The following is a 12,492-nucleotide window of genomic DNA, read 5'->3' as shown; positions in this document are numbered from 1 at the left end:
GGGTTTTGTCTTGTTTCATTGCTCATTTTGGTTTTTTGCACAGTGCTGGGCACATATTAGAATCTCAGGTGGGGCAAGGCTCAGTGGCTTATGCCTATAATTCCTTTGGAAGGCCAAGGATCGTTTGAGGTCAGGAGTTCAAGACCAGCCTGGGCAACATAGTAAGAACCATCTCTACAAAAAGTTAAAAACATAAATTAGCAGGGCATGGTGGCTCACGCCTATAATTCTAGCTAATCAGGAGGCTGAGGTGAGAGGATCACTTGAGCCCAGGAGTTTGAAGTTACAGTGAGCTATGATTGTACCATTGCACTCCAGCCTGGACAGAGTGAGAACCTGGGCTTTAAAAAAAAAAGGCCAGGCATGATGGCTCACACCTGTAATCCCAGCACTTTGGGAGGCCAAAGCAGATGGATCACTTGATATCAGGAGTTTGAGACCAGCCTGGCCAACATGGTGAAACCCCATCTCTACTAAAATACAAAAATTAGCCAAGTGTGGCTGGACGCAGTGGCTCACACCTGTAATCCCAGCACTTTGGGAGGCCAAGGCAAGCAGATCACCTGAGGTCGGGAGTTCAAGACCAGCCTGACCAACATGGTGAAACCTCATCTCTACTAAAACTGCTAAAAATTAGCTGAGCATGGTGGCACATGCCTGTAATCCCAGCTACTCGAGAGGCTGAGGCAGGAGAATCACTTGAACCCAGAAGGCAGAGGTTGCAGTGAGCCGAAATCGCGCCATTGTACTCTAGCCAGGGCAACGAGCGAAACACCATCTCAAAAAAAAAAAAAAAAAATTAGCCAGGTGTGGTGGCTGGCATACGCCTGTAATCCCAGCTACTCAGGAGGCTGAGGCAGGAGAATCACTTGAGCCCGGGAGATGGAGGTTGAAAGTGAGCTGAGATCACACCACTGCACTCCAGCCTGGGTAACAGAGCAAGACTCTCAAAAAAAAAAAAAGTAAAAAAAATAGAATGAAGGTATTGGAGATTTGGGCCTGAGCAGTGGTGAGAGCAGGAGAGGCAAGGCTGCATGTCGGAGATGGCAGAGTCTGACAAAGCAGATGTGTTGGGAACAGTTAGCAGGAGATCCAGCAGGTGAAGGGGAGGCCAGGGCCTCCTCGCTTCCCGAGCCAAGGCACCCAGCCCACAGGGACCCAGGTGACACATGACACCAGGGCAGCCACAGGCCCTCCTAGGACAGGGACCCCCCTCAGCCAAGGCAGCTGCTGCTGCTGCAGCTGGTGACATTTCACTCCATGAGAGTCCTGGCCTCAAAGTCTCTGCAGGGGTAGCAGAAGGAGAAAAGAGGTTTGGAGAGGACAGGCCGGACTGGGGAGGGAGCCAGAGCAGGGTGGCCGCCAGAGGACCAGGCAGCCAGAGGTGGCTTAGCCGAGGTGCATGGGCCTCACAGGTCCAGGAGCAGCCACCCTCATGCAGTCCCCAAGGAACATAGGAGGAGGTGCGGGAACCCTCGGGCAGCCCTAGGCTCCCCCTAGGGGACTGAGGTTGGGCCTGCTGCCCACAGCCCTGCCCACTTTCCCCAGATGTCCAGCAAGGTGACCATCAGTGGTGACACTGGGCAGGCCTGCCAGGCAGTGGAGCAGCTCCGGATGAAGGTGGGCATCGACCGAGTGAAGGTGAGGGTCGGGGCCAGTGCAGAGTGGGAAGAGGTGGAAACACATGGGCCAGGGGACAGGTACATGCCCGTGTCTGATCTGACTGACCCACTTGGTCTGCAGGTGTCCAAGGTGGCCGCCGATCTGCTGCAGTTCTGCACAGAGCAGGCCAAGAGCAACCCCTTCCTTGTAGGCATCCCAGCCACCATGAACCCCTTCAAGGAGAAGAAGCCCTGTGCCATCCTATGAACCCAGGACAATGCCACCCTGTGGCCTGGGCAAACCAGGGGACCTCAATAAACATGAAGTGAATAATTCTCAGGGCATGGCTGAGCCCGGCTGAGATGGGAGACCAGAGGGACTTTGGGCTTGCAAGGGCCAGGTACACACCTGGCCCAGCCTCCCTCCCCGGCCTGACCCCAGGGTCACAGCCACAGCAGCACACACAGACCCTAGAGCCCCAGACGGAGAACACGCCATCCCCCTTGCCGTCCCCAGCACTCATGGGATAGCCTGAGCAGTTACCCTTTCAAATGGCCAGGATTTGAGTCATAATCTACACACCACACACATCACACACACACAAGTGACATCATAGACCCAGGTGACCATGATCCCCAGGAATCTCCCTCTTCAAATAAACACACAGCAACAGCTGACACGCACCCCCCAGCCCAGACTTGCTATCTCTCCCAGTCACTCCCACGAAGGCCCACAGTCCCCCAACCCCAAGCAGGCGCAGGCAGAGCCCCAGCAGGCTAACCACACTCACACTTCAGGCCCAAGCACCAACATGTCAGGTTTATTTCTCCTTTGCCCTCACCTGAGAGCAGGGCATCCAAATCATAACAAAACCAGGGCCCAAGAGTGGGGCGCGGCCCCCTGGGTGGGCCTGAACCCCAACTTCACCCTTCCCCCAGGCATAGGGCCCAGGCCAGGACCCTCACCCGAACGTGGCCAGGACTCCTTGTGCCCTAGGCCTGCAGGGCGGGGGCGGAGGCAGCACCAACATTGGGGATGGTCCCCCAAGAACAGAGGAGGAAGCCCAGCCTCCGGTAGGCAGTATCCACATCCACGTCCACCTGCTCAGGCCGGCAGCCTCCAGACCTCTAGCGACACGTCCCCAGAGCCGGCCACCACGAGGTTGCCCTCAGCACAGACCTGGGACCGGGGAAGGACATGAGGAGTCAGGGACGATGGCACTCTGGCCAGCTGGGCAGGGCACATGGGGCAGGACCTTACCCTATTGAGCGTACTGTCATACTTTCGGGTGCAGATGGTCCTTGGTGGGTCTGTGGGCACGTGCACCTGGTGAGCAGCAATGGGCCAAGGTCAAGAGGTATGCCCCTGGCTGATGGGAGGTGGGGGAGGGGCAGGGACTGGGCAGGAGCCTCACCCGGATGGACCTGTCAGTGGATGTGGTGTACAAGGCTCCCACTGAGTACTGGATCCCAGTGATGGGAAAGCTGTGGCCCACGTCAAAGGACTGCGGGAAGGGGATCAGGAAACACTCAGGCGAGGCTCTCCCAAGGCCCACCCTCCCCCACACCACCAGGGGCTCAGGGGTAGGAAGGAGGCCCAGGGGGAGGAACAGGCAGGGGCAGGAGCTCCAGCAGACCCGGATAAGCTGTAAGCAGCCGTTGCGGTTGACGAAGACGTGCAGCAGGCCGTGGTTGTCACCAGCCCAGAGCTGGGGTTCCTGGTAGGACATGCAGAGCAGGTAAGAGTCCAGCTATGAGAGGGACAAGGGACAGGACAGCTCAGGCCGTGCTGGGCCTGCGACAGTCCCCATCTCTCCAGGCCCCTGGGGAGGGCCCACCTGCAGACGCTGCAGGACTCTGTTGGCTCGGCGGTCAACCACTACCAGGGTGCGGTCCTCGCTGCCTGAGATGATGTGCTGGTCATCCGCCATCAGGGCCAGCACGGGTCTGGAGTGTAGTTGCTGGCACTTCAACAGGGCTGGGCTGGCTTCATGGGTGATGGGCCGGGGAGGAGGGATATCAGAGCCCCTTGAAGGCCCCCTCTCCCAGCCCATGGGAGCATCCCGTGTCTCCATCCTGTCCGGCAAAACCCTCGATCTGCTCATTCCCCTACCCCACAGAGTGACCCCTCTCTCCTCTCCCACCTCAGCTAAACCCAGGCCTCCACAGGAGCCCCAGGCTTCTGCCCATCCCGGTCCCCATCCCATATCCCTCCTCCGATCCCATCTATTGTTCTTAGCACAGAGCTGACCAAGGGGGTCTCAGTTTTGCATCCACCCTCAGGTTGCCATGAAACACGCCTCTATCCCACAGCCCTGCTCCAGCTCTGCCTGGACAAGGTACACTGGCCCTTCAATTAACAAAAGAAGAATGAATAAATAGGCCGGGCACAGTGGGTCACACCTGTAATCTCAGAACTTTGGGAGGCTGATACGGGCAGATCACCTGAGCTCAGGAGTTCAAGATCAGCCTGGGAAACGTGGCAAGACCCCGTCTCTATTGAAAAAAAAGAAAAATGGCCAGGCGCAGTGGCTCACGCCTGTAATCCCTGTACTTTGGGAAGCCGAAGTGGGTGGATCACCTGAGGTCAGATTCATGACCAGCCTGGCCAACATGGTGAAACCTCGTCTCTACTAAAATTTCAAAAATTGGCCAGGCATGGTGGCAGTCTCCTGTAATCCCAGCTACTCGGGAGGCTGAGGAAGGAGAGTCGCTTGAACCCAGGAGGTGGAGGTTGCGGTGAGCTGAGATCGCACCGCTGCACTCCAGCTTGGGTAACAGTGAGACTCCATCTCAAAAAAAAAAAGAAAAGAAAAAAAAGAAAAATGAATGGATAAATAACAGAAAATACTTATGTTCCAGGCAGTGTTCCTTCTAGGTGCTTATGTAAATGAATTTATTTATATATTTTTAATTACTTTTCATTTAGATATGGGGGTCTCACTATGTTGCCCAGGTTGAACTCAAATTCCTAGGCTGAAGCAATCCTCCTGCCTCAGCCTGCGGAGTCACTGGGACTATAGGTGGGCACCACCACACCCAGCATAAAAAAATGTACTTAATCCACCACTGTTGTTATTATCATCTTCCCCCATTAACCCATGGGGCTGGCGTGGTATTATTATCTGGATTTCACAGATGGGGAAACCGAGCTTCAAGCTTGTCTGGGGGTCACACAGGTAGGAAGTGGGACAGCCAGGATTCTAACCGGCCCCCAGGGCTGCCCAAACTTCATCTGCACCCGCTGCCCAAGTTGCCTATATTGTACCAGCACAGCACGGCCACTCCGAGTGGTGAGTATGTGGTTATGTGACTATGACCCCAGCCAGGCTGTGAAGCCCCATTGTCTCCTTCCCCAGCATGACATCTCCCAACCTGGGCCCCAGGATTCTTGGCCCACCTCTGGGGTCATAGATGGCCACCTTCTTGTCATAGGTGCCAGTCACCAGGACGTCAGACAGGTAGGAGAGGCACAGCACGGCTGAGCTGGTCCTGGGGACACACAGACCACAGGGCTTTGGCTGTGGCCGGGCAGGGTCCTATCCCCCCAGATCCCCTGCCCAGACCCCCTCACACTTTATCTCGCCGAACTGCTGCCCATCTGCTGCCAGGTCCCAGAGCTTCACTGTGCTGTCCCAGGAGCCAGAGCACACGCGGTGGTCCTGCGCTGCCAGTGACCACACCCAGCCCTGTGGGATGGGAGCAGCAGTCACACACCTGCCACAGCCCATGGGGGGTCCCAGACTGGGATTGTTGTGTTTTTGCAGGTAAGGCTCAGAGAGGTCAAGAGACTCACCCAAAGCCACACAGCTCTTCCTCCCCAATGCCCACTGTGATAGATGCTGCAGTAAGTACAATACCCAACTTTGGCTCCAGGTGATCATCCCCATTGCACAGACGACAAAATCAAGGGTCAGAGGAAGGAACCCAGAGCAAGAACCCAGAGCAAGTTCCAGTTGATTACAGATTAAAGTTTGTGTCCATAGGTCAGCCTGACTTCACACCCCACCCAGAAACTTTTTTTTTTTTTTTTGGAGACGGAATTTCACTCTTGTCATCCAGGCTGGAGTGCAGTGGCTTGATCTTGGCTCACTGCAACCTCCGCCTTCCGGGTTTAAGTGATTCTCCTGCCTTAGCCTCCCTAGTAGCTGGGATTACATGCTTGTGCCACCACGCCCGGCTAATTTTTGTATTATTAGTAGAGTCGGGGTTTCACCATGTTGGCCAGGCTGGTCTCAAACTTCCAACCTCAGGTGATCCACCCGCCTCAGCCTCCCAAAGTGCTGGGATTACAGGTGTGAGCCACTGTGCCTGGCACAGAAACTCTTTTTTTTTTTTTTGAGATGATGTCTTGCTCTGTCACCCAGGCACGAATGCAGTGGTGCGATCATGGCTCACTGCGGCCTCCACCTCCCAGGCTCAAGTGATCCCTGTACCACAGCTTCCTGAAGAGCTGGAACTACAGGCGCATGCCACTATGCTCTGCTAATTTTTTTTTTTTTTTTTTTTTTGACAGAGTCTTGCTCTGTCTCCCAGGCTGGAGTGCAGTGACGTGATCCTGGCTCACAGCAAGCTCTGCCTCCCAGGGTCACGCCGTTCTCCTGCCTCAGCCTCCCGAGTAGCTGGGACTACAGGTGCTGGCCACCACACCCGGATAATTTTTTGGTATTTTTTGTAGAGTCAGGGTCTCCCATGTTGCCCAGGCTGGTCTCAAACTCCTGGGTTCAAGCAGTCCTCCTGCCTCAGCCTCCCGAAGTGTTAGGATTACAGGCCTGAGCAACTAACTGCACCCTGGCCCAATAACATTTCTAAGTCAAGTTTTGCAGAGACTCAGCACCAGTGGTGATTTGAAGCCCCATGACAAGTGATTAAGAGTATGGCCTCTACTTTGTGACCTGGCAAACCGTATCACCTCCCTCAGTTCATTCATCAGCAAATTGGGCAGAAAACATCCCTTGCCTCAGGAGCTAATGTGCACAGGGTGGTGGATGCTGACTTACTGCCCACCAGTCCCACAGAGGAGGGCACTATCATGTATCTCATTTTACAAATGGGGAAACTGGGCCCCAGAGAGGTTGAGTTTCTCACTCAAGGTCACACAGCCAGGAAGCAGCACAGTGTGAATTTGAACCCAGCAACCTGGCCCCAAGCCCGAGCTCTCAGCCACTGGCCTGACCACCTTAGCGACTGGTAGAGATGCTCCTCCACAGTCACTTCTCACGAGATGACAGTCATGCTCAGAGTCGGCTGATCTCTAAGGGCAGTCTCATAACTGCTCTGCACTGGGCCTCTCAAGGTGTACCTGACATCTATTGAGCACCTACTGTGTGTCAGAGCCTGAGCTTGGCCGGGCACCGTGGCTCATGCCTGTAATCCTAGCACTTTGGGAGGCTAAGGCAGGCAGATAACTTGAGGCCAGGAGTTTGAGACCAGCCTGGCCAACATGGCGAAACCTTGTGTCTACTAAAGATTAAAAAAAAAAAACATATATATACACACACATATATATATACACACACACATACAAAAAATTAGCTGGGCATGGTGGCACATGCCTATAATTCCAGCTGCTCAGGAGGCGAGGTTGCAGTAAGCTGAGATTGTGCCACTGCACTACAGCCTGAACAACAGAGTGAGATTCCATTAAAAAAAAGTAGCTGGGCATGGTGGCAGGCACCTGTAATCCCAGCTACTTGGGAGGCTGAGGCAGGAGAATCACTTGAACCCCGGAGGCAGAGGTTGCAGTGGGCCGAGATCATGCCATTGCACTCCAGCTTGGGTGACAGAGCGAGATTCTCTCAAAAACTATATAAATAAAGGCCGGGTGGCTCATGCCTGTAATCCCAGCACTTTGGGAGGCTGAGGCAGGCAGATCACGAGGTCTGGAGATGGAGAACATCCTGGCCAACATGGTGAAACCCCGTCTCTACTAAAAATACAAACATTAGCTGGGCATGATGGCGGGGCACCTGTAGTCCCAGCTACTCAGGAGGCTGAGGCAAGAGAATTGCTTGAACCTGGGAGGCGGAGGTTTCAGTGAGCCAAGATCGCACCACCACACTTCAGCCTAGCAACAAAGTGAGACTCCATCTCAAAAACAAAAACAAAAAAATTAGCCAGGTGTGGTGGCATGCACCTGTAGTCTCAGCTACTTGGGAGGCTGAGGCAGGAGAATCGCTTGAACCCGGGAGGCAGAGGTTGCAGTGAGCTGAGATCATACCACTGCACTCCAGCCTGGGTGACAAAGCAGGACTCCATCTCAAAAAAAAAAAAAAAAAAAAAGACTGAGCTTAATGTATGTCCACATTAATGCATAATGCATCTCCTTCATCCTCATGCTAATCACCCACTGGACAGAAGTAGAAACTGAGGCACGGAGAAGACACAGATCTCATCCAAAGTCACACCAAGGATAGAAAAGTCAGATTCAAATCTGTGTGATCCTGTACCAAAACCTGGGGCCTTAACCAGGATACCGTACTCAGGCCTCACACCTCCTATCCCCACCTGACCCCTCACCTCGTGGGTACTATTCCGCTTAGTACCCAAGGTCTTGACCAGAACCTGGCTGGGCTCCGTCCCCAGCTGCCGCAGGTCCCACAAGTTGACAGTGCGATCTCGGGAGCCCGACAGACAGAGTGACCCACCCTGGAAAGGGAGCAAGGTGATGTTGTCAGGGCCACCCTGGCCCACCCCTGCCTGGCCCCCCACAGACCACGTCTCACCTGGAGCAGCAGCACTGAGTCAACGGCAGCCAGGTGCCCATCGGCCAAGCAGAAGTATTCAGCCCGGCGCCCATCCTCTGCCCAGCGGGACAGGTGCTCCTCCAGCGCAATGCAGGCTGCCGGCCAGTCAAAGTTCTTCTCTGTGGGTTACCACGAGTAGGGTGCCCGGTGGGCAGGGACCCTAGCACCCACGCCAGCTGGCCAAGCCCAACCCTGGCTTCCAGGGAACCCACCCTACACCAGACTTGGACAGAACCCCATGGAGATCCCTACTCCCGCCCCAAGCCAACCCAGGCTCAGGTCTTGGGGCCAACTGCCTGCCCATTTCCCAGGCAGGTCTAGGACTACTACTCACTCCAATTTCCAGAAATTGGGAACTGGGGTCTCAGAACTACCTCTCCAGGCCCCATCCCCCAACCCAAACTCAGGGGACAGCGGTCTCAGGATGTTGAGGTCTGACCTCAGGCTCAGCATAGAAGCTGGGGCCTCATGACTAACCCTTCCTGCCTCAGCCATCTGAACCGGACCAAGATACTCAAAGAGTATCTGGAAACTAGGGAGCCTTGTCAATATGCAGAATGCAAGCCCCAGATGCAGATTCAGTGGTATGGACAGGGTCCAAGCATCTATGTTTATTAAGCTGTTTGGGAGAGTCTGACCTAGGGGGTTGAATGGCAACACCTTGAGAATCACTGATCCCGGAGTGATCCTGATTCCTCTCTAAGGTTGAGTGTTTGATTACCTTGACCTGGAAGCAGAATCAAAGCTTCCAGGTTAAGGGTATCAAACACCCAAGCTGTAATACATCTTGGCTTAAGGGCCTGAGGATCCAGCTGTATCAGGATCAACAATATCGATTCAAAGGTCACAAGCTGTTCTCCCTCAGGAACCAATCAACTCAGGGCCAAGAGCCACTGTCTCACCCCTAACTGGGTCAAGGCTCTAGGGCTCAGAAGTTTTGACATCAACAGGTGCTGTCTCAGCTTCTAAGCTGGACTCAGAACCTGAGGATCCTTAGGCTCACTTTGAGCCCTAGCATAAACTCCAGAGCCTAAGGCTTCAAGTCCCTGTGTTAATCCCCAGTCAGGAGTCAGGGGCTTAGTACCACAAGACCCCAAGCCTGAGGATATTTGGATCCTGAGTCGTCCAGGGACCACAGTCTCAGGAAGCCAAGTGCCTGACTGCCTCGTGGTCCACCCAGAGGTCCTCAGGGGCTTCGGCACCACCAGTAACTACCTCAGCCTCCAGCCTGAGCCAGGACAGCCACGAAGCCTGCTCCAGAGGCTGTGTCCAGAACACCCCATGCACCTCTTCCCCGCCCCAAGCCTGACCTGGGCGGGAGCCCCCAGTCCCTGGGTGCGCGCACCTTCCACCACTGGGTAGGGCGCGCGTACGCGGCGTAGCGCGCGTAGCCTCCAGGTGACACGGTCATACACAAGATCGCGCAGCGCGTGGCACACGCGCGACAGGACGTGGAGCACGAGGCGGGCGTCCAGGTAGGAGCAGATCTCGAGCAGCAGCTCCGGGGGAAGGCTCAGAAGGCCTGGCTCACTTACGGCCGAAACCTTGGACGCGGCCCGAGGCTCCGAAGCGCTCGGGGACGCGGCGGGCGTGGATAGCTGCGAGGGACGCGGGAACGCCAGCCCGGATTTTGGCGGACTGAGAACGCGGGCCACGTAGGCCTCGGCCTGCGCGTCTGGGTCTGTCTCTGACTCTGGGTCCGAGTCATCGTCCCAGGAGCGGGAATCATGGCACTGCCCTAGGGGAAGCTCCATGGCGACCGGGTGGGCGCTGCCGGTCTCGCGTCTTGTCTCCTAGGCAGCGCGAGGGCACTTCCGGCGCTGTCTGATGACGTTTCTGAGCCCACCGGAAGCGAGCGAGCGAGCGAAGTGGTTACTGGCAATCCGCAAGAACACCGGCAGTTTGGGATCTTCTGCAGCTGCGTTGGCAGCAGGCTGGAAAATGCAGGTTCCTGTTTCTGCGCTTTTTTGAGACGGAGTCTTTGCTCATCACCCAGGCTGGAGTGCAGTGGCGCGATCTGGGCTCACTACAGCTCCGCCTCCTGGGTTCTGAGCTCAGTGTCTATATAACGAGATGCCTTCGATAAGCAGTGTTGTTTTACAGAGCCTAGTATTGATGTCGTTTCAAAGAGACGAGGTCTCACTATGTTGCGCAGGCACAGGAACAGTGGCGCAATCATGGCTCCTGCAGTCTCCTGGGACTCAAGGGATCCTAGCCCCTCACCTTCCTGAGTAGCTGGAACTACAGGCGCGCCACCCCGCCTGGCGAGTTTCGTTTTTTAGCTAGTGTTGGCTGGCTCTCCGGCCTTATCCCGGCTGACAAGACATGCTAGTTTAAAAGCCGCAGAAACGGCCGGGCGGTGACAGCTCGTCTAGCTGCAGGAGGCAGGCGGATCGAGTCAGGGATTCGAGACCATCCTGGCTAACACGGTGAAGCCCCGTCTCTACTAAAAATACAACAACCGGGCTTGGTGGTGGGCGCCTGTAGTCCCGGCTACTCGGGAGGCTGAGGCAGGAGAATGGCGTAAAAACCCGGGAGGCGGAGCTTGCAGTGAGCTGAGATCCGGCCACTGCACTCCACCCTGGTCGACACAGCGAGACTCCGTCTCAAAAAAAAAAAAACAAAAAAAAACCCAGCTGACCACACTTTTTAAAACAGCATGTTGGCTGGGCGCGGTGGCTCATGACTGTAATCCCACCATTTCGAGAGGCCAAGGTGGGTGAATCACCTGAGGTCAGGAGGTCAAGACCATCCTGGCCAACATGGTGAAACCCCATCTCTACTAAAATTACAAAGAATTGGCCGGGCGTGGTGGCAGGCACCTGTAATCTCAGCTGCTCAAGGTCAGGCAGCTAACCAATCCACATAGATCATCTGAGCAGTCCTTGCTGTTTCCTCTACTTGACACTCTTCTCTACGTGGCTCTGTTCAAACATCATCTCAGTGTGGCCTTTCCAGGTCACCCTACATAAGATTTTAACCGTTCCCCCCATCATTCTCTGCCTTTCTGTTTTTCTCTATAGGACTTAGCACAGTTCCACTTCTTTTTATTTTTATTTTTTTTGAGAACGGAGTCTCCCTCTGTTGCCTAGGCTGAAGTGCAGTGGTGAGATCTCCGCTCACTGCAAGCTCCGCCTCCTGGGTTCATGCCATTCTCCTGCCTCAGCCTCCGGAATAGCTGGGACTACAGGCACCCACCACCACGCCCGGCTAATTTTTTTGTATTTTTTAGTAGAGACGGAGTTTCACCGTGTTAGCCAGGATGGTCTTGATCTCCTGACCTTGTGATCCGCCCGTCTCGGCCTCCCAAAGTGCTGGGATTACAGGCTTGAGCCACCGCGCCCGGCCGTTTCTGCGCTTTTTAAACTAGCATGTCTTGTCGTGCCGATACGGAGAGCCAGCCAACACTAGCTAAAAACGAAACTCAAGCCAGGCGGGGTGGCGCGCGCCTGTAGTTCCAGCTACTCAGGAAGGTGAGGGGCTAGGATCCCTTGAGTCCCAGGAGACTGCAGTGAGCCATGATTGCGCCACTGTACTCCAGCCTGCGCAACATAGTGAGACCCTGTCTCTTTAAATGAGACATAAATACTGCTCTGTAAAAAATAAACACTGCTTTATCGAAGGCATCTGTTATATGTGACACTGAGCTCAGAAACCCAAAGGCCCCTTTCCAAGTTTAAGGAGTAGCGATTGGAACTCTTGCCTCTTTTCCCACAGCCAGAAATATGCAGTTACACTGCAGAGGCCTCAGTGAAGTGACTTTTTTTTTTTCTTCAGAACTACCTCTCCAGACCCCATTCCTCAACCCAACCTTGGAGGACAGCAGTGCAGTCCTCCAAGTGGAGTGCTTGGCTCATTGCAACCTCCGCCTCCTGGGCACAAGTGATCCTCTGCCTCGGCCCCCCAAGTAGCTGGGTCTACAGGAGCGCACCACCACACCCGGCTAATCTTTGTATACTTTTGTAAAGACAGGGTTTCACTACGTTGTCCAGGCTGGTCTCGAACTCCAGAGCTCAAGTCATCCGCCCCCTACTCGGTCTCCCAAAGTACCAGGATTACAGGCGTGAAGGACCGCGCCTAGTGGAAAGTTACCTTTTTCTCTTTTTTTGAGACGGAGTCTCACTCTGTCGCCCAGGCTGGAGTGC

The 12,492-nt window shown here is 55.0% G+C and overlaps 2 protein-coding genes across 4 annotated transcripts; one reads left to right on the top strand and one right to left on the bottom strand.

Moving 5' to 3' along the window:
* Nucleotides 1-1,548: 1,548 nt before the first annotated feature.
* GNG14 (G protein subunit gamma 14) lies at nucleotides 1,549-1,869 on the top strand. The gene is given in 3 exon segments (XM_031659851.1): nucleotides 1,549-1,661; nucleotides 1,663-1,751; nucleotides 1,754-1,869. Coding segments are annotated over 3 exon segments (318 nt in total).
* A 525-nt stretch (nucleotides 1,870-2,394) lies between these two features.
* FBXW9 (F-box and WD repeat domain containing 9) lies at nucleotides 2,395-10,163 on the bottom strand. Of its 3 annotated transcripts, none has more exons than XM_021930749.2 (10): nucleotides 9,693-10,163; nucleotides 8,327-8,466; nucleotides 8,121-8,249; nucleotides 5,178-5,290; nucleotides 5,002-5,093; nucleotides 3,440-3,588; nucleotides 3,239-3,319; nucleotides 3,017-3,106; nucleotides 2,863-2,928; nucleotides 2,395-2,781 (listed from the first exon to the last, which is right to left on the bottom strand). In XM_021930749.2, exons 1-10 carry the CDS (start codon nucleotides 10,099-10,101, stop codon nucleotides 2,707-2,709), a joined length of 1,344 nt encoding a protein of 447 aa, XP_021786441.1. In that variant the 5' UTR covers nucleotides 10,102-10,163; the 3' UTR covers nucleotides 2,395-2,706. The 3 variants fall into 3 exon arrangements, with proteins under 3 accessions (XP_021786441.1, XP_021786440.1, XP_021786442.1); XM_021930748.2 differs by having other exon boundaries at nucleotides 3,239-3,352; nucleotides 9,693-10,162; XM_021930750.2 differs by lacking the exon at nucleotides 3,017-3,106 and having other exon boundaries at nucleotides 3,239-3,352.
* Between the last annotated feature and the right edge of the window lie 2,329 nt (nucleotides 10,164-12,492).

This window comes from Papio anubis, chromosome 20 (genome assembly GCF_008728515.1).
Source record: "Papio anubis isolate 15944 chromosome 20, Panubis1.0, whole genome shotgun sequence".
Classification (NCBI taxonomy): Eukaryota; Metazoa; Chordata; class Mammalia; order Primates; family Cercopithecidae; genus Papio; species Papio anubis.
This window is presented reverse-complemented; position numbering and strand designations above follow the sequence as displayed.

What these genes read in the sequence shown, in the direction of transcription:
- FBXW9 (XM_021930748.2), bottom strand. Translation starts at nt 10,101, where the DNA reads ATGGAGCTTCCCCTAGGGCAGTGCCATGATTCCCGCTCCTGGGACGAT. An exon ending in ACTCAGTGCTGCTGCTCCAG is followed by an intron (nt 8,250 to 8,326) that starts GTGAGACGTGGT and finishes CTCCCTTTCCAG; the next exon opens with GGTGGGTCACTCTGTCTGTC. An exon ending in CCACTGACAGGTCCATCCGG is followed by an intron (nt 2,929 to 3,016) that starts GTGAGGCTCCTG and finishes GCTGCTCACCAG; the next exon opens with GTGCACGTGCCCACAGACCC.